Genomic DNA, 22,271 nt, shown 5'->3' with positions numbered 1-22,271 from the left:
TAAGTATTACTTTTGTAAGTTATATGAATGATCTTTAGTTTCGTTTTGTAGTTATCACTTACTGCATTTAATTCTTTGTGTAGTCACAGTTGTGAGCTATAATCAGTCTACGCATGTTTCCCAACCTTTTTTGTGCCATGCCCCACCTTAACCTTTCTAAAATTTTTATGTCCCTCCCATGTAACATACATAATTTTTAACATTAAAAAATTGATTTCTTCACTTAATAAACATAAATGATAGGTTCTAGGAAGAAATCACTATGAAATTGTTAACAAAACACAGTAAGTAAAATTTCAAAACATATAATGAAAACCAGAAATTTAAATTCCAAATAATTTTAATATAGATTGTTCTATATTAACTTATTATTTTAATTTAGTGTGATCCTTGCGCTTGATGCTTGCTGCACAGATTTTATATTAGGTTCCAATTTGGTTAGCTTTAGTCTCAAGTCTCCACGTTGTGTTATATCCAGCCGATTTCTTTTTTTTACCAGTAAATCATTTACAGCACTAAATCCACATTCAGCTAAAAATGAAGATGGGAACGGTAGCAATAGTTTTCTTGCACATTTGGTTGAATTTGGGTATTTGATTTCTGTTTCCTCACAAAGCCATGCCATCGCTCCTTTGATATTAAATAAAGCTTTAACTGACTCATCATTTTGGAATTCTGCGAGTTCTTCTTGATACTGCATATTTGATATATCAGACAAATCCACTAACATTGGCTGCATCATCCATGTTGGGAAATCAATTTGTTTTAAATCAGAAAATCTTTCTTTTAAATCAGCCGATAGAATATTCAAATGATTGACAATAACAAGTAAAGCGGTATCAGTTACTTCACATTTTTGGAGCCAATGAAATTGTTTAAAGTTTTTGTTGTTAATATGTTTTTGACATAACTCAATATTGGTAATGAAACCAAATATCTTTGCTTTTGCATCGACAAGAGTTTTATTTGTTCCTTAAAGTTGCTTATTTAATAGATTTAGTTTTTCAAAGATATCGGCTAAATAACTCACAAATGCTTTACCATCTATTGTTAACAGATACTTCATTTCAGGTTTGTCGCTTAAAAAATCACTAAGAGTATCAAACAGTTCCATAAATCTTTTCAAACAGTTTCCTTTAGATAGCCATCTTACTTCAGTATGAAGTAAAAGTCTCACATGGTCTTCATTTTGTTCTTCACAAAATAGCTTGAAAAGACGCTCACATTTGGCACTAGCTTTAATAGCATTAACACACTTTATTACTGTATGTAATACTTCACTCAGAACAGGAGAGATGTTTTTAGCTACCAAGTTTTCCCTATGAATAACACAATGCACAAGAATCATTTCTGGATTCGCATCTTTCATCAATTTTAAGCAGCCATGTTTCTTGCCCATCATATTGGGAGCACCATCTGCAGCACAAGATGTTATATTTTTCATTGGTATATCATTGACATCTAAGTAGTTTTTTAGGTTATTATATATATCTTTGGAGGTTGTGGTGCTTTCTAATCTTTTACAGAACAACATTTCTTCAGAAAAATGTCCTTTATCAATATATCTTACGTAAGTTATCAACACTACCTCACTGTCTCTCAAAGTTGATTCATCCATTTGCAAGGAGAATTTTCTTGTTTTCAGCTTTTCAATAAGTTGTTTTTCAATATCCTCACTCATTTCGTCTATTCTTCTGCAAACAGAATTGTTACTGAGTGGCATAGCTTTTACATCTTTGTCATCTTCTTCAAGAACCGTTTTAAGAAATGCTGATATTGACGGTTTTATTAAATTCCCTCCAATAGTGTGATTTTCTCCAGTTTTAGCGATGAATAAAGAAATTTGATAACTAGCCTCAAGAACACGATTATTAGTTGAAGTATGAGCAGTAAATAGAGACTTTAATGTTGTTTTTTCAAAAATTTTCTTTAAAGTTTTAAAGTAACTCAAATCTGAATTAATATGAGCACTATGTTTCACCTTCAAATGCGCCTCAAGATGACCTCGTTTCATTGATTCCTTGGTCAAGCATTGCTGGCATAAAAGACAAAAAGGAATCCGCTCATCGTGAACAGCGGGTATGAACCCAAATTTTAAATATTCCTCTGAATACTGATGAGTTTTTTTCTTGCTTCCACCACTCATTTTACTATGGGCTATAAGAAATAAAAATAAGATCAATTAAAAACTAATATTAAAATATGTGTTAAAATATATTCAATGTGACAGAGCAGGGGTCCCCAAACTTTTTACACAGGGGGCCATTTCACTGTCCCTCAGACCATTGGAGGGCTGGACTATAAAAAAAACTATGAACAAATCCCTATGCACACTGCACATATCTTATTTTAAAGTAAAAAAACAAAATGGGAACAAATACAATATTTAAAATAAAGAACAAGTAAATTTCAATCAACAAACTGACCAGTATTTCAATGGGAACTATGGACCTGCTTTTGGCTAATGAGATGGTCAATGTGCTCCTCTCACTGACCATCAATGAAAGAGGTGCCCCTTTCGGAAGTGTGGCAGGGGCCGGATAAATGGCCTCAGGGGGTTTGGGGACCCCTGTGACAGAGTAAACGTATACTAAAAATTCATATTTATTTAAATGTATATAACACATTTACTACACTACCACCGCAAATCAAAAGGTATCTATATTTTTTCCACTTGACAAAATTTTCTGGAAAGTTATGCTTCTAAAATTAAAATTGTCGGCCCTGGCCGGTTGGCTCAGCGGTAGAGCGTCGGCCTGGAGTGTGGGGAACCCAGGTTCGATTCCCAATCAGGGCACATAGGAGAGGCGCCCATTTGCTTCTCCACCCTCCCCCTCCTTCCTCTCTGTCTCTCTCTTCCCCAACCGCAGCCAAGGCTCCATTGGAGCAAAGATGGCCCAGGCGCTGGGGATGGCTCCTTGGCCTCTGCTCCAGGTGCTAGAGTGGCTCTGGTCGTGGCAGAGCGACGCCCCGGAGGGGCAGAGCATCGCCCCTGGTGGGCGTGCCGGGTGGATCCCAGTCGGGCGCATGCGGGAGTCTGTCTGACTGTCTCTCCCTGTTTCCAGCTTCAAAAAACATAAAAAATAAAAATAGGCCCTGGCCGGTTGGCTCAGCAGTAGAGTGTCGGCCTGGCGTGCGGGGGACTCGGGTTCGATTCCCGGCCAGGGCACATAGGAGAAGCACCCATTTGCTTCTCCACACACCCCCCCCCCCCCCGTCCTTCCTCTCTATCTCTCTCTTCCCCTCCCGCAGCCAAGGCTCCATTGGAGCAAAGATGGCCCAGGCGCTGGGGATGGCTCCTTGGCCTCTGCCCCAGGCGCTAGAGTGGCTCTGGTCGCGACGCCCCGGAGGGGCAGAGCGGAGCCCCTGGTGGGCGTGCCGGGTGGATCTCGGTCGGGCGCATGCGGGAGTCTGTCTGTCTCTCCCCGTTTCCAGCTTCAGAAAAATACAAAAAAAAAAAAAAAAGAAAAATAAATAAATAAATAAATAAAATTAAAATTGTCATGCATGCACTATTATAGCCCCAATAATATTTATAAAATATTATTGCTTTCTAGCCCCGATGCAAGAAGTACTTAATAGTTTAATATTTATAAGAATAAAATCAAATACCAATTATATCTATACAATATATATATGTATATTTATTAAATCAACAAGCTTTTACAACAGTTTTGACTGACACTTATTTCAAATTAACACCAACTGAATGATGTGAAACACTACAGAAGTTGCAATGGGCCAATTAGGTGAGAATAACTGCATTGTTTAGCGAGTTTTTAAAATGTCCGGGGTTCCCCGCGGCAGACGGCACGCTCCGCAGTGAACCCAGGACGAAGTTTACTTGACAACGCCAGTCACCCAGTTGATATTTTGGTCTCGTCAAATGAAATTATACTTAATAATTACCGCAATTATTTAAGAATTGCATTTTTTGTTAAATTTGGCACCGATATCTAGCATTGCATTTAAATGACCCAGGCGAAAGAGGTAAAGTCGTGTCGAGTCCATTTTCAAATTGCCCCCCTGTGGGGCGTGGGCCCCACGTTGGGAAACACTGGTCTACGCTAAAAGGAAAGTTTTGGAACTCAAAGATAAATTTTATGGTATGGGCTCTCCTTTTATCAGACTGAGCCATTAGCATCTGGAAACATGAATGGGTGGAGTAGTATGGAAGGAGTGCTCTTAACCTAGATAAAATAACATTAAATACACACAGTTAGTAAAAGAGGAAAGGTTATTGGGACAGAGTATTATGGAATTTCCAGTGTTTTTTAATATTTAATCAGTTCAAGATCTATTTCTTAAAATAAATTTAGAAACTTTTTTTAATTGCCTCTGTTCATAACCAAATCATCATGACACAATCATCAATAAATCTATATGAATATAGGCCCTGGCCGGTTGGCTCAGTGGTAGAGCGTCAGCCTGGTGTGCGGGGGATCCGGGTTCAATTCCCGGCAAGGGCACATAGGGGAAGCGCCCATTTGCTTCTCCACCCCCCCCCCTTCCTCTCTGTCTCTTCCCCTCCCGCAGCCAAGGCTCCATTGGAGCAAAGATGGCCCGGGCGCTAGGGATGGCTCCTTGGCCTCTGCCCCGGGCGCTAGAGTGGCTCTGGTCGCGGCAGAGCGACGCCCCGGAGGGGCAGAGCATCGCCCCATGGTGGGCAGAGTGTCGCCCCTGGTGGGCGTGCCGGGTGGATCCCAGTCGGGCGCATGCGGAAGTCTGTCTGACTGTCTCTCCCCGTTTCCAGCTTCAGAAAAATACAAAAAAAAAAATCTATATGAATATAAAAACTTTAGACCTTAGAATATTCACACATATACAAGACAAGCCTAATTTGAAAAGTATACCCCTAACCACTTTAATTTCATCCTTGTTTTGACTTTATATAATATCTTCTCTGCAAAACTTCAAATGCCTAATAACATTAACAAAAATGATATGAGGGGTAACATCAGGATATGGATTGGGGAGAATAATACACAAGATAGAAGTTCATACCTTTTTATTTAAAGTAGAGTTGAAAGATCAAAAACATCAAGTGGAGCCTGACCTGTGGTGGCGCAGTGGATAAAGCATTGACCTGGAACACTGAGGTCACCAGTTCTAAACCCTGGGCTTGCCTGGTCAAGGCACATATGGGAGTTGATGCTTCTTGCTCCTCCTCCTTTCTCTCTCTCACCCTCACTCTCTCTCTCTTTTCTCTAAAATGAATAAAAATTTCAAAAAAAAAAAACCCAAAAAACAAAAAAACCCAGCAAGCGGATAGAAGTACGTCAACAACAAAGTTGACTGATCATACCAGTTAGCATTTATTGTCTAACCAAGCAGTGGCGCAGTGGGTAGAGTGTCAGACTGCGACACAGAGGATCTAGGTTCAAAACCCTGAGGACACTGACTTGAGCACGGGCTCATCTGGCTTGAATGCAGGGTCACTGGCTTAAAGTAATTAAAATTCTAGACCTTCATAGGAACTTTCAAATTAAAATTATTTTTAAAATCTTAAAAGTTGAACAAGATCTAAATTTTAGAAATATTCAACTCTTCTACACACTGAGGTGCAGTACGCTGTTAAAATTCAACTCTATAACACTTGTGACTTTGGTCAGAACCCTAGCCTCATAATTATGGGTTTTTGATTGAATCTTATTTGTAATAGCCAGTCATGAACAAAATAATGTACATGTGAGCCCTGGCTGGTTAGCTCAGTGGTAGAGCGTCGGCCTGGCGTGCAGGAGTCCTGGGTTCGATTCCTGGCCAGGGCATACAGAAGAGGCACCCATCTGCTTCTCCACCCCTCCCCCTCTCCTTCCTCTCTATCTCTCTCTTCCCCTCTTGCAACCAAGGCTCCATTGGAGCAAAGATGGCGCAGGCGCTGGGGATGGCTCTGTGGCCTCTGCCTCAGGTGCTAGGATGGCTCTGGGTGCAACAGAGCGACGCCCCAGATGGGCATGCCGGGTGGATCCCGGTCAGGCGCATGCGGGAGTCTGTCTGACTGCCTTCCCGTTTCCAGCTTCCGAAAAATGCCCCCAAAAAATAAATAAATAAAAATAAATAAATATTAAAAAAAATAATGTACATGTGAACAGATTAGCATTCATTCAATTCTAACTATGTAAATGTAAAACTGCTCTTTGTAGAGTAGTTTAAACACTTTGATCTTTATCTATAAATTATCTTCTGGCAATAAGGAGGATACAATTTGACATTAATTCTCTATTTCTATAACCTTAGAAAACCCCTCTAAATTAGGAGCTGGGAAATTGTGAGACAAAAAGTTAAAATGAATCCTTAATAACATATTTAACCAGTTTGGTTCAAAGCTGACCATCCACCACCTCAAGAATGGCATGTCTTCTGAACACACTGCTATCTACAATGGAAAACATAAAAATTTCAAACCTAGCCACTTCCCTAAAAAACAATAATAACAACAAACAACAACCCAAAAGCCATGACTCTCCTCAGTGAGCAAAAAACAAAACTTAGTAAGGGACCACCTCAAAATCAGAGAAGAATAAATGGCTGAGCAGAGACTCAAACTTGGAATGTTAACAGATCCAAAAACCTGCATAATGGTTTTTATAAAAGACAGACATTACTTTAGTGGGGATCCTTATCAATAAAGTTCATAAAATGAGAAGAAATCTACATAACATGTACTTATTAGAAAACATTTCAATACAGGAAATACAGTATAGGTCAGTGATGGGCAATCTTTTGAGCTTGGTGTGTCAAAATTCGCCAAAAACCTAGCATAACTCAGGTGGTGTGTCACTCTGAGAAAAACAGCCTAACCGGAAGTCCTAGATCTAGACGCTCTGTGCCAGAGTTTTGCTGTTGTGGCCAACAGATCTCGGGCACAGAGTATCTACAGTACAGCAAATGTTTTATCCTGGGCTACTGCACCTGGCAGTGCAGGAGCCGAGGATGAAACGTCCTTCTCGACATGCGGCCCCATAATTCTCTGGTATACGGCCACATGCAGCCATGTGTCATCGAAAATGCTTACATGTGTCAGTGGTGAAACGCGTGTCATAGGTTCACCATCATGGGTCTAGGTTATAATGATAAACGGCATTCAATGCCATACTCTGGTAAATGTAAAGGGTAGGACTACAGGCTCTGGGCCAGGCAGACTGCATTTGCGCTCTGCATCCCTCAGCTCTACTTCAGACAACAGGAAGGTAGTAGGAGAGGGAATAAGAAAAATCAAATATATACACATACCACAGATTATCATATTTATATATTTCCTTCCTGTGTTTGCACCAACAGTGTTCTACCTATGCTCACAACTGTTTCTGCAACAAAAGTTTAAAAATTGTTGCATTTTAAATACTAAAATAGCCAATCAAACCCACACTGCATGGCTATAAAGACTAGTTCAGATTGCCTTTGTAATTTGTGGCTGATTCATAATAAAAACATTTTAAGCATCAACTTAACATAATAATTTGGTCTATCTCATGGCTACAGCAGTATCTATCACTTCAACTCTGATATTGTCCGCACCACGACCAAAATTACCAGTAAAAGCAAACTGCAGCATTGCTTAAATTAAACCCATTAGTTCTGGAAAACCTACAAAAATGTGAAACGCCCAAGAATCAGTATTCATTTTCTTAAAAGTCAGAGAGCAGTTCTACACTTAAGGCTCTTACTAAAAAATATAAACATCAAGCATCACAGCAAAATGAATTCCACATCCATAAATGTTCCAAACAGCAAGTTAATATTTAAGACATTTTGTAAAATGGAGTATCTTAAAGGTAGCACACTTAAATTATCTAACATAATTATCTATTTTAGTCACAAAGGAAAGTAAATATAAATTAATCTCTACTACTAGAAAAGACAGGAAGAGAAACTTAGAGGTTCCTAAAATCTTTCCCATAATGCGCCTTAATGGACCAAAAACAAAGCAGTTATCTGATAACCCACTTGGTTATTTACATAGATCTTTCACTTTAATGTTGAGATTCACCAAGACAATATTATAACTATTATTCACATTTTATATATTTGGAGATTGAAATTCCAGACAATTGAAATAACTTGCGTAGCTCACTCTCTCAGTAGGTGGTACTCCAAATCTATATTGTTAGTAATAAAAATAGATACATGAGAAAAATATCCATATGATTTTACACCTACATGTTATCATTCAGATGTAGTTTCAAGAAATGCAAATTATTGCCTGACCTGGTGGTGGCGCAGTGGATAGAGCCTCGGACTGGGATGCGGAAGGACCCAGGTTCAAAGACCCCGAGGTCACCAGTTTGAGTGCGGGCTCATCTGGTTTGAGCGAGGCTCACCAGCTTGGACCCAAGGTCGCTGGCTCAAGCAAGGGGTTACTCGGTCTGCTGAAGGCCCGTGGTTAAGGCACAGGTGAGAAAGCAATCAATGAACAACTAAGGTGTTGCAACGCGCAATGAAAAACTAATGATTGATGCTTCTCGTCTCTCTCCGTTCCTGTCTGTCTGTCCCTGTCTATCCCTCTCTCTGATTCACTCTCTGTCTCTGTAATAAATAAATAAATAAATAAATAAATAAATAAATAAATAAAAATTTTTTTAAAGAAAAGAAATGCAAATTATTTTGTGGCTGGGAGGAAGAAGTTTCTATTTCTGACTCTGATTCTAAGATCTTGCTGTTGTTAACTTCAATAACAAAAATCAATTTTCTAACCAATGGAGTAATAAACTGTCAAACATAAACACCATGACATGTAATGATGGATCTGGTAACAGTCCAGCGTGGGGGTTTTTTCAAGCTATATTTTTGTGGGAGCCATAACATCAACACCCACAGAACAAACGGGTAGCTGCACCTCTGACATGCCGCTTGAGTTCCCATCACCTATGGAAGTACTCTTATCCAAATGTTTAACCTAAGTTTAATCAGGTGGAGACAATAAGATGATCAAACCTGTGAGCACTCTATGAAACACCTGGCCTGGACTCCTAAGCATCAGTACCACGAAGGCAGAGCAGGTGTAGATGAAAGTAGGCTTCCCTGACACACTAGCAAGAAAGATTTTTAAGTGATATTAAGAATAAAGTGTTATCTAGTGTTCACAAGATAACGCATCAGTGTAATTTCATTGCAAGCTGTGCACCTCTATAAAACAAAGAAGTGTTTTTAAGTCTTTGAAATTAACATGACTGAAACATTTCCCTAGAATTGCCCCTTTTAAGCCATATTTCTAAAAAAATAATTTATGCTTTGTCAATGGAAAGGTTCCAGGTTTAACAAATAATTACTGAAGCTTATTTTAATTACAGGATGGGGTGAGAAGGGTGGGTGGTAAGTGGACTAGGTCACAAATAGAATATCTTGAAGATCTCACACCCTGCTTAATTTAACAGCTGATCACACCTCCTATGCAGAGTAAATATCCATACATCCTTATTAACTGTAACAGCAATTATGCATCGAGACCAAGAACACTATACTTATCATGTATTATCATTTATAATCTTTTTAAAAAATTTATTAATTCATTTTAAGAGAACAGAGACAGAGAGAGAAAGAACGGGGAAGAAGCAGGAAGCATCAACTCCATATGTGCCTTGACCAGGCAAACCCAGGGTTTTGAACCAGCGACCTCAACATTCCAGGTCCACGTTGATCCACTGCATCACTATCTCTTATAATTTTTATAAAATCTGCGAAGATACTATTACTCATCTTTATTTGTGATAAATGGCAGATCAGAGATTAAGTAACTACTTATTAGCCAATAAGCAGAACCAGGATCTGCACCCACAGAATCTGATTCTAGAGACACCTGTGACATCAACACTGTACTGCCTCCTTCTATATCATTAGGTAAAACTTCAGTTTTTAGATTATTTACCAGCAGCTTAATTCTCTAGATTACAACATATGATAAGAACGGGAAATAGCCTGACCTGTGGTAGCATAGTGGGTTAAAGCGTCAACCTGGAACACTGAGGTCGCTGGTTCGAAACCCTGGGCTCGCCCAGTCAAGGCATATATGAGAGTTGATGCTTCCTGCTCCTCCCCTTCTCTCTCTCTCTCTCTCTCTCTCTCTCTCTCTCCCCCTCCCTCCCTCTCTCTTTCTCTCCTCTTTGAAAAAAGAATTGAATAGTCTTTTAAAAAAATAATAAAACCCATTCCCTAAAAACAAACAAACAAACAGAAAAAAAACGGAAAATAAAGCAGAATGGTATTTAATAAGCAAGTGGACACTCTGAGAACATTTAAGCTCTAAATAAAGCCCCAAGAGCCCTTCAGGCTTTCACTTGGTTTGTTTATTCTAACGTCACACCCAAGTCTAACAAGCTGTGTTGTCCACATTCCCAATTCTCTATTAACAGTAGAGTTAAAGTGGGCAGGGTTTAGTAGTCTATGCATTGACAATGGGAGAAAATGTCTGATGGTGGTCTGCGGGGGTGGGGGTGGGGGGGGGGGAATGGGGAAGGCTATATAGCAAAGCAAAGAAACCCAAACACTCAAGAGTGTAATAGTTAATCGTCTCTCATTAAAGAAAAAACATAAGGCAAATAGTTTGACCTAAAATTTCTCGGTTGCTTGAAATGCCATCCCATAAGACCCTTTTTAAAATTAATTTATTTAAGATACTTGTAAATTCCCATATAGTTAAGATACGTATATAATACAAAGATCTCTCGTACCATGTACCCCATTTCCCCAGCAGTAACATCTTGCTAAACCATAGTACACTATCACAATCAGATACTGATACAGATACAGTTGGAATACAAACACTTCCATCCGCACAAAAATCCCTCTTGTTCTTTTTTTCACAGAAAACAGAGAGAGAGTCAGAGAGAAGGATAGACAGGGAAAGACAGACAGGAATAGAGAGATGAGAAGCATCAATCATTAGTTTTTTGTTAAGGCATTGAGACACCTTAGTTGTTCATTGATTGCTTTCTCATATGTGCCTTGACCGGGGGCCTTCAGCAGACTGAGTGACCCCTTGTTTGAGCCAGCAACCCTGAGTTCAAGCTGGTGAGCTTTTGCTCAAACCAGATGAGCCCGCGTTCAAGCTGACAACCTCGGGGTCTCGAACCTGGGTCCTCCGCATCCCAGTCCGACGCTCTATCCACTGTGCCACCGCCTGGTCAGGCTTGTTGTTCTTTTATAGCCAAACTCCACTCCATTTCCCCTTCTGTAACTCTTGCAACCACTGATCTTTTTCTATTTTTATAACACTGTCATTACAATATTGTTAAGTAAATATAATACAATATGTAACCTTGGAGATCAGGTGTGTTCACCTATGATGTAACTGGCATTTCATCCTGCTCTAAAACCTTTTAATTTGTACAGCTGATGAAGCATAATTACAACCTAGTAAACAAAGACCTTGGCTTCACTGATGACTTACTCTAAAGCAAAGGGCACTAAAAATTAACCTTCACTTTCACCTGTTATATGTTTTCCTGCCACTTGAAGACCTAGACATTCTTGTCAAACTGTTTTACCACTAAAATTAGAAACATTTATGCTTGTGTGGCCATAAAGTTTTATGAAACTTCTCTCTAAAGAAACATGGCTAATTAAGAGAGCTCAAAAAATCATCATCATTTTAATTAATCATTTCAATTGAAATATGACCGGCAGCTAAATCCCGACACAAAGTCACCAAGGACAGAGCGCTCTGAGAAACTACATAGATAAGCCCTTCGAGCAGCAACTGCTTTCCCACTCTTACTCCTATTAAAAGAGCTCTCTGTCTTGGCCGCATGAACAATGCTGCTATGAACGTGGGGCTGCATGTGTCTTTACATACCAATATTTTTGAGTTTTGGGGGTATATACCCAGGAGAGGGATTGCTGGGTCATATGGTAGTTCTATTCTTAATATTTTGAGGAACCATAAAATTTCTTCCATAATGGTTGTACTACTTTACATTCCCACCAACAGTGAATGAGGATTCGTTTCAATCAAAAAGCCCTTCAATAGAGGTTTGGATAAAGAAGATGTGGTACATATACACTATGGAATACTACTCAGACATAAGAAATGACATACAGTATCATTTACAACAACATGGATGGACCTTAACAACATTATACTGAGTAAAATAAGAAAATCAGAAAAAACTAAGAACTGAATGATTCCATACTAGGTGGGACACAAAATTGATGCTCATGGACATAGATAAAACTGCAGTAGTTACCATGAGGAGGGAAAGGGAAGAGAGAAAGGGGGGTAGAAAAAGAGGAGGGGCATAAAAAAAAATAAACAAAAGGTCCCAGAGACAACTTGACTTTGGGTGATGGCCTGACTAGTGCTGGCACGGTGGATCAAGCATCGACCTGGAATGCTGAGGTCGCCGAATCAAAACCCTGGGCTTGCCTGGTCAAGGAACATATGGGAATTGATGCTTCCTGGTCCTCCCCCCTTCTCTCTCTCTCTCTTCTATAAAATGAATAAAAAAAAATAGGAGCAGAAATAAATGACATTGACTTTGGGTGATAGGTATACAACATAATCGAATGTCAAAATGATCTGGAGATGTTTTCTCTAAATCTATGTACTCAAGTTGACCAATGTCATCCCGTTAAAATTAATTGTCTAAATAAAATTTTTTTTTTAAAAAAGGAGCTCTCCGCCCAGGCCGGTTGGCTCAGTGGTAGAGCGTCGGCCTGGCGTGCAGAAGTCCCGGGTTCGATTCCCAGCCAGGGCACACAGGAGAAGCGCCCATCTGTTTCTCCACCCCTCCCCCTCTCCTTCCTCTCTGTCTCTCTCTACCCCTCTCGCAGCCAAGGCTCCATTGGAGCAAAGATGGCCCAGGCGCTGGGGATGGCTCCTTGGCCTCTGCCCCAGGTGCTAGAGTGGCTCTGGTCGCAACAGAGCGACGCCCTGGATGGGCAGAGAGACGCCCCGGATGGGCAGAGCGTCGCCCCCTGGTGGGCATGCCAGGTGGATCCCAGTAGGGCGCATGCCAGAGTCTGTCTCTCCCCGCTTCCAGCTTCAGGGGAAAAAAAAAAAAAAGAAACTCTCTAAGCAGCACTTCTGGCTAAGACCTTTTTAGCTTAAGCCCATCTGCACCAAGATGTTAACAATAAACTTTGTTATCCCTATTTGGCCTTGACAATAAAATCCCATCACAGAATAATTATTTGAAAAAATTAAACACTAACTTTCTACTCCTTAACATTTTCAAAAACAGAAACCAAATAGGCTCATCTCACAACTAACAAACCTACAACACAAAAGATCAAGCTTCAAATAATGAAAGGCTTTGTAACCTGCTGGCATGTTTATTAAATGAAGCCTAAAATCCACTCATTTTTTAACCAGATCCCAGGTACTCTGTTAGTGATACAAATTGTTAAGCAAATCAAAATATATTAGTCACCAGTCAAAAGATTTCTACATGAAACACACACTGTTAAGTTCCTTAGATACATATAAAGAAATAGAGATAGAGGGAGAGATAGAAATAGGGAAGAGGAGGAGCAAAAAGAGATCGAGATGGAAGACAAACCTCCCTAGCAGTTCCTTCAAATATTTGTGTACCTTAATAAATTGTGGAGAAAAGTAACAACATTATTTAAACACTTAAGTAATTACTTGTCCAGTAAAAAATAAAATAACAGATGAATTTCAACTTTTTCTTTTCTTTTTTTCTTAATTGAGAGCAGGGGAGGCAGAGCGACAGACTCCCACATGCACCTCAACTGGGATCCACCCAGCAGCAAGCCCCCTTGGGCCAATGATCTGCCATAGGATGCTCTGCCCATCTAAGGCATCCTGGCTGCACAACCCAGTGATTTTTAGGGGCTGAGGCCAAGGCCCGACAGCCAGGGGCCAACTCACTCCAGCCAATTAGCCATGGCTGCAGGAAGAGCTGGGAAGAAAGGAATAGGGAGGGGAGGGAGAGAGAGGGAGGAGGGTTGGGAAAGAGAGGCAGAGGGGGAAGAGAGGGGTGAGGAAGCAGATGGTCCCTCTCCTTTGTGCCCTGACCAGAATTGAACCTGGGACATTCACATACCAGGATGACTCTCTACCACTGAGCCAACCCCAACAGGGCTGAACTTCAACTTTCTTAATTAGCCTTACTACATATACATATGTGTACACACACACATACATGCACATACCCCTTTAAGACTGACTTCCTTATCACAACTTTGATTCACCACTCCTATTCCTCCTTGGAGAAGGGTTCTAAGGCTAACACCAATGTTTCATTTACACCCTGGAGGTTAACCAGGATAACAGTCCACACATTAATCCCTGGTATTAGCTCACTGACACAGCTTTGTCTCCACCATCCAAGAGAAAACTAGAGGACGGAGACCCATCTCATTCATATTTGTATGCCCCACAGTGCTCGGGTCTACAAAATCTGTAACCCTCTTGGTAGTCAAAGGATTAAAAAACTTGCTGTACCTCACTACATAATACACAAGAGTTAGCTACTGACTAACACAAGAGTTAGTTAGAACCAAAGGGGGGGGGCACAGATGATATCACCCCCAGAAAGAGTGGGGAATGCTACAAGACAACCTCGCATCCAGCAGTTCGGAGGTCCAGCAATATTAGAATATTTTGGGCATCAATATGAATAATGATTGAAATAGAATAGAACAATGAATATAAAAATAATCCATGAATTCATACTGAACTCAAGAAAGGGGCCAGGACTAGGCTGGGAGGAAAAGCCTTTCTGTGTGAAACAATGCCAGCTACTGTAGAAGAAGTGATGAAACCAGAAAAATCACTGTGTTGTAACTTCCAAAGTGTTGACTGACTTAGTAAAGAAACAGTGGATGTTCATTTTCCAGGTGAAAGCTTGATGGGAAACAATATTCATGAAGTTTCAAAGCATTGCTCCACAGATTACTCACAAAGGGAATGTCCTCTTTCCGGGGAGGAGGCAGGTCCCACCTGCCCCAAGTAATCAACTAATGACATCAACACCCACAGAACAAACTAGTAGCTGGGCCTCCTGACATGCTGCACTGAGTTCCTATCACCTGGAATACTCTTATCCAAATGTTTAACCTGAGTCTAACTGAGGTGGAAATAGCAGATGATCAAACTTGTGCGCATTCTATGAAACAAAAGACCTGGACTCCTAATGCATTAGTCCCATGAAAATAGAGCAGGTCTAGCATGACCAGGCAGTGGCACAGTGGATAGAGCCTCAGACTGGGATACTGAGGACCCAGGTTCAAAACCCTGAGCTCACCAGCTTGAGTGAGGGCTCACCAGCTATAGTGCAGGCTGGTTTGGGCATAGGATTATAGACATGACCCCATAGTCGCTGGCTTGAAGCCCAAGGTTGCTTCCTTGAACAAGGGGTCAGTTGCTGTGCTGACGCCCCTCAGTCAAGGCACATATGAGAAAGCAATCACTGAACAACTAAGGTGCCACAATGAATAATCGATGCTTCTCATCTCTCTCCCTTCCTGTCTGTCTGTCCCTAGCTGCTAGCTGTCCCTCTCTCTGACTCTCTGTCTCTGTAAAAAAAAAAGAAAAAGAAAAAGAGCTGGTCTAGATAAAAGAAGATAATATTTGTTTGGATCCCAAATTTTTTTACATGCTATAAAAGAACATTATTGAAAAGTTGAGTAAAACTGAATGCGGAATATTGTATTTGTTGCAGTTATACATTTCTCGAGTTTGACAACCAGTGTATATTTATTTACTGTTATATAGAAACATCCTTGTTCTCAGGTAATACATGTTGACATACTTTGAGTTAAAGAATCATAATACTTGGCCCTGGCCGGTTGGCTCAGCGGTGGAGCGTCGGCCTGGCGTGCGGGGGACCCGGGTTCGATTCCCGGTCAGGGCACATAGGAGAAGCGCCCATTTGCTTCTCCACCACCCCCCCTCCTTCCTCTCTGTCTCTCTCTTCCCCTCCCGCAGCCGAGGCTCCATTGGAGCAAAAATGGCCCAGGCGCTGGGGATGGCTCCTTGGCCTCTGTCCCAGGCGCTAGAGTGGCTCTGGTCGTGGCAGAGCGACGCCCCGGAGGGGCAGAGCATCGCCCCTGGTGGGTGTGCCAGGTGGATCCCAGTCGGGCGCATGCGGGAGTCTGTCTGACTGTCTCTCCCCGTTTCCAGCTTCAGAAAAACACACACACACACACACACACACACACACACACACAAAAGAATCATAATACTTGCAGTATACTTCAAATGGGTTCAAAAGAAATAGACAGGGAACATAAATAAGGCAATAAATATGTTGACCATTAGTTGCCCAAAGTTAAAGATATATATGCATTCACTGCAATATTCTAATTTTCTGCAGGTTTGAAATCTTTCAAAATGAAAACTTCAGAAAAAAACACTAAAACTTCATAAAATTTGGCCCTTAAGAGGAGTTACCCAGTTAACTAGAAAATGTGACTATGATTGCTGAGTAACATGATAAATGAAGTATAATTTTTTTTACAGTCACATCAGTAAAACTTGTCTATTTATTCATATGTAATTTTCTTTAAATTTCCTTGATTTAGACTAGGTACACAACTGACAACCAATAGGCCACATATCAATCACAGTGTTTTTGTTTTTTTAATTTTTACTTTGAAGAGTATATGCATCCTCTATCTCACCAGAACTCACCTGGAACATCTGGCCAAAGGTGCCATTTGAATTTGCAACTCATGATTTAAACTACACCTGTACTTTTAGATGCTAATTCTTCACATGTTACACGGTGTACAAAATTCTACTTGTTTAATCAATAACTACTTATTTCTTCTTTAGTATTAATACCACTCCTATTTGTTCAGATTAAAATGAACCCAGTTATAAATATACAAATATATAAATGCCTAGAATTCCTTGTTGTAATGATGGCCGAGTAACACAGTTTCAGCAAAGGACATAAGAGGAACTATGCATTAACCACATTTTCTAATTTCTGTATTTGCTGCTTTGATATGTGGGACATTACTAACTAGGAAAGAACTAACAACCACCCAGGGTTATCAATTCTTAGAGACAGTGAATGAATGGCTCGCCTGCAAGTGCATTTCATATGCAAACTCACCAATCAAGAACCACACCCCAATCCCAAGGCTTTTACTTGGCTCTGAAACTGCCCTATCACCCCAGAGTCAGGCATCACACAACTAAGACCGGCACCTACAGACCAAAGCTCAATAAAATTATTCAAAGTAAACCTGCTTCCCTGCCTTGCCCACTCATTCAGAGAAAATCACAATGAAGGCAATGCCTCCGGCTCTCTCTGCCTTGTGCCTTCTGCCTTCCACTGACCTCAGGATTTTCTAGTGTGGCCTTGCGTGATGTGCCAACTTTGTCTTGGGAACTGCGAGTAATAAATTATTTCTTCAAGGGCAATCATCTGAACAGTTGACCTCACCATTCTTGAACAAAACCGCAAAATCTGTATTTTAAAACACAGTAGTGTTTCTGCAAAGATTGTCTTCTGGAGAAAAAAGGACCTGGCTCACCTGACATGCACTTTTTGCCCTCGGCCTCTCTTCCTGCTTAACAGTGACCCCTCAAGGTACAGCAGCCGTCTTATGACTACAGACATCAAAGCCACATGCAAAGGCTGCCAAGGAGGAACACAGAACAGCCGTTCTTTAAGTAGCTGCACCAGCCCTGACTGACTGACCCTGAGACTCTCTATTTCAGAAGAAAAATCTGATTAAGCTTCCATTTGCATATTTCTCTTACTTGCAGCCAAGCACAATTATGATTAACACCCATAACTCTAACAACCATTATACTGATACTGGACATCTAATAACAAATTCATTTATGCTCAGCCAGTTAAAGAAGGAATATTAAGAAACAGAAAAGCCAACTAACCTTAGCCCTCAAGAACAAGAACTTCCTTTAATATTAAAAGCCCTGCATATCACATGGCAGGAGCCCCGAAGGGAAACGCTGAAGAACGCACGGGCTGAAGGACAATGCTGAAATCACCCCAACCCTAAGTGACAGCCATTTTTCTTCAGGTACTAGAAAAAATACCTTTTTACTTGAAATTTTCATAGTTTCTTGAATGAGGACAGGGTTCTCTGTTTTCATATCACTTTTGTATTAATTTTGTTCCTTTATCTTTGATTTTCTGGTTTTCAATTCAGTGTTTTATGCATTACCGTATATGTATGTACAAATCCTTTCTCCTTTTCTTTTTAATTAAGTGAGAGGAGGGGAGGTAGAAAAACAGACTCTCTCATGCACCCCAGTCCACCCAGCAAGCCCCCTATGGGTGATGCTTTGGTCATCTGAAACCGCTGCTCTGTTGCTCGGCAACCAAGGTATTTTTAGCAACTGAGGTGGAGGCCACCAAGCCATCCTCAATACCATCCTCAGCACCCAGGGCCAACTCTCTCAAACCAATGAACGAGCCATGACAGTAGGAGGAGGGGAGAGAGAAAGAAAGAATGGAGAAGGGTAGGGAAACAGATGGTTGCTTGTCCTATGTGTCCTGACCAGAAATTGAACCCGGGACATCCACACCTAGGTTGGCACTCTACCACTGAGCCAACCATCCAAGGCCTCCTTTCTCCATTTTTTTTTTTTTTTTGTATTTTTCTGAAGTTGGGAACAGGGAGGCAATCAGACAGACTCCCGCATACACCCGACCGGGATCCACCTGGTATGCCCACCAGGGGGCAATGCTCTGCCGTTCTGGGGCGATGCTCTGTTGCAACCAGAGCCATTCTAGCACCTGAGGCAGAGGTCATAGAGCCATCCTCAGCGCCCACGCCAACTTTGCTCCAACAGAGCCTCGGCTGCGGGAAGGGAAGGAGAGATAGAGAGGAAGGAGAGGGGGAGGGGTGGAGAAGCAGATGGGCGCCTCTCCTGTGTGCCCTGGCCGGGAATCGAACCCGGGACTCCTGCACACCAGGCTGACACTCTACCACTGAGCCAACCGGCCAGGGCCCTTTCTCCATTTTTGAGACATGAAATTTGTGCCAGAGGAAAAGGCAGAGACATAAAAATATAAAAGAACTATTTTTGAATTGTTTGCCCAATATTTATTTTTGGCATTTACTTAAGTCAAACAAAATGAAGATTTTCTTATGCTACCAGCAGAAATGCTTAAGTTTTTTGTTGCTGTTGTTGGTTTGTTTTTTTGATATAAGCAGAAGAGACAGTCAGGAACATTAAGCTGCTCCTGTATGTGCCCTGACCAGGGAATTGAATAGGCAACTTCTGGGCTCCAGGACAATGAATGCTTCAACTAACCCAGCCAGGGCTTAACTTTTTTAGACAGAAAGAGTAAAGTAGAGAGAGGAAGGTAGAGAGAGAGTAGCAGAAGGGAAGCATTCATTTCCAGTTCTCCTAAGTGATGCATTCATTGGTTACTTCCTGTGTGTGCCCTGACCAGGAATTGAACCCACAACCTTGTCATTTCAAGATGCTATTAATTGACTGAGATAACCAGCCAGGGCCTTAGATGTTTTAAATAAAGGTCTCTAACCTACTTATTATTTCCAAAATCATAAATATAAAAAATAAACCTTTGTAAAGAAAAAGCAGAAAAGGTACTAGATACTGAAATAGAATAGAATGGCACCTCTTATTTCATTTTTCCCTATATAGATTTACTAAAAAGCAACACCAGTTAATTTTTCTTAAGAAATTTTCCTAAAGAAATTTCTGAACATCAGATATAACCTGTAAATATGTGTCCCATGTAGCCTGCTTTCCTATAAATGTAGAACAGAAAAGAGGTAAGATTTGTTTGTTTTTCAGTATAAACTACATGACACATCACAAAGGCTAAAATAATAAAAATCTGGGTGTATAGTACTTTATAATTTCCAGTGCTTTCACCCAGTATTATCTAGTTTGCTCTATCGACAATACATTAAAATAGACAAATTCAAACTTTTATGGTAGAGAAAAATAGGAAGTCAACTGGTATGGAATCTGAGCTTGTATTATGAGAAATGCACAACCCTAAAGAAACACAGATCTATTTTAGGCATAATTTCCAACAAAGTCTTTCTGCAAACGTGTGTGTGTGTGTGTGTGTGTGTGTGTATGTGTGTGTGTGTAAGTAATGTAAATAAAATCTAAAATTAAGACCTGAACTGCAGGCTTGGTACTATAAACCAGTCAACAAATCATAATATTTACTTATCCAGAGTGCTCCCCAGTATCAGGTCCAGCAGACCCTCCAGAGTTCAATTATCAACTTGCAAGTAGGCCATAACATTAGATAAATTGACTTACTCCTTAACAGAGCAAAGGTTAATAGATACGAGATGTATATTATTACACTTGGAATTCACCAAAGTCCAATTTACGATATTAAGAAAGGACAAGTTTGATAAAATGTACTTGATTTTGATCAGAAGTTCTTAAGGCTGACTCCAGTTTACAAATAAACTCTCTTTTCCACGTTGTTAATATACTGGATGTGAGGTGGTTTCTGAAATTTGTGAATATACTTTCGCAAAAGGGTAACAGTGCAAATTATCAAGCTGTCTCACAAACACCTACTAATCCACAATACTGATGACATATGGATCATTTAGATTCTTAACAGTAAAATCCACTGCTTTCTGAACTCCTATTTCAAGGGTGCCAACATGATGGAATTGTGCTGATTTTGCTGCCATTGAGATTTCAATTCACCCAACCTGTTTGGCTGGCAATGCCGCTTGCAGGGGGAATGCCACAGAAGTGCAAGAACATCGTCTTTGTCATTAATATATAATGGGATTGAGGCAACATGGTGAGGAAAAACATAAGCAGGGTTGAGAAAATAAGCAGGGTTTAAATCTCCACTTGGGACTTTGGTGAATTATAGTTCCTTAATTGTTATTTATGTATAAGCTCATTTCTTGCTTGCTTGCTTTTTTTTTTTAGCTAGTTAGGGAGAGAGACAGACAAACAGGAAGGGAGAAAGATGAGAAACATCAACTCATAGTTGCAGTACTTTAGTTGTTCATTGACTGCTTCTCATATGTGCCTTCACAGGGGCGGGAGGAGCCCTCCAGATGAGCCAGTGACACCTTACTCAAGCCAGCGAGCGCCTTTGGGCTCAAGCCAGCAACCATAGAATCATGTCAATGATCCCATGCTCAAACCACACACTAAAGCTGGCTGAGGCTGTGCTCAAACTGACAACCTTGGAGTTTTGTACCTTGGACCTCAGTGTCCCAGGTCAATGCTCAATCCACTGCGCCACCGCCTGGTCAGGCAAGCTGACATTTCTTAAAGATCTATTCTGTGCCAAGTATTCTTCACAGTGTGTCTAAAAGTTTTAACTCTGATTTCACACAGAATCATCACGAAAGCTTTTAAAAGCACAGAGATCCAGATATTACCTACAGAATCAAACTACCAGAGAAAAGAGCTAGTACAGAAGTGTGGAGGTATATGGAAAGACGACATACTCAGGCTTAGTAGTAGTAAATGGCAGGTGATTGTGTGTGTGTGTGCGCACACGCAGTGTGTAATTCACTATATACCTACTACATTGCTAAAATCCAAGACACTGATAATACCAAATTCTGATGAAAATTTAGAACCAGGACTCTCATTCAATGCTGGTAGAAATAGTACAAAATGGGAAAAAATAAATAAAAATAAATAAAAAATAAAAAAAGAAATAGTACAAAATGGTACAGCCACAGTCAGCAGTTTCCTACAAAACTAAACACATTCTTCCCTTACAGTCCAGCAACTAAACTCTACATTTATCCAAATAAACTGAAAACCTATGTCCACACCAAATCCTGCACATAAATGTTTATAACAGCTTTAAGTAGAACTGCCAAATTTGGAAGTAACCAAGATGTCCTTCAGTAGGTACATCCAGATAATGGATGTTTCATAGTTTTCATAGTTTATTACTCATCACTAGAAAGCATGACAAGACACGGAACCCTAAGTACTTATTACTAAGTAAAAACATCCAAGCTGAAAAGTCTACATATAATAATTTATACATATGCATATTATTCCAACTATACGATATTCTGGAAATGGTCAAATTATAAAGACAGTACAAAGTTCAGTAGTCACCAGGGGCTGGGAGGGAAAGGAGGATGGGCACACGGGGCAGACTTTCAGGACAATGAAACTATCCTGGGTGATACTACAATAGTGCATATATTTCATTACACATTTGTCAAAACCCACAGAAGACACACCAAGAGTAAACCTTAGTGTAAACTATGGACTTTGGGTGATAATGACACGCCGATTTAAGTTTACAGAATATAGCAGTGTGGTACAGGAGGCTGCTGTGTGCGGGCAGAGGGTAATGGCAACTCTCTGTGGTTTGCACTCAATTCTGCTG

The 22,271-nt window shown here is 40.5% G+C and overlaps 1 protein-coding gene across 3 annotated transcripts in view; it reads right to left on the bottom strand.

The window, feature by feature from the left end:
- The window catches only part of LOC136330450 (zinc finger BED domain-containing protein 5-like), a 41,904-nt gene that overhangs the window by 2,923 nt on the left and 16,710 nt on the right, over positions 1-22,271 (bottom strand). Inside the window, exons 2-3 of one of the 3 annotated variants that reach the window (XM_066267290.1) lie at positions 5,005-5,207; positions 756-2,157 (exon numbers count right to left, since the gene is read on the bottom strand). In XM_066267290.1, coding sequence (XP_066123387.1) covers positions 974-2,146 — 1,173 coding nt within the window. In that variant the 5' untranslated portion in view covers positions 2,147-2,157; positions 5,005-5,207 and the 3' untranslated portion in view covers positions 756-973. Of the gene's footprint in view, positions 1-755; positions 2,158-5,004; positions 5,208-22,271 lie in introns of those variants that run through there. The other 2 variants (XR_010730295.1, XM_066267289.1) reach the window with 2 other exon arrangements.

The sequence above is a fragment of the Saccopteryx bilineata genome, chromosome 3, assembly GCF_036850765.1.
Source record: "Saccopteryx bilineata isolate mSacBil1 chromosome 3, mSacBil1_pri_phased_curated, whole genome shotgun sequence".
Lineage (NCBI taxonomy): Eukaryota > Metazoa > Chordata > Mammalia > Chiroptera > Emballonuridae > Saccopteryx > Saccopteryx bilineata.
The sequence above is the reverse complement of the archived record's forward strand: the minus strand, read 5'-3'. Positions and strand labels throughout refer to the sequence as shown.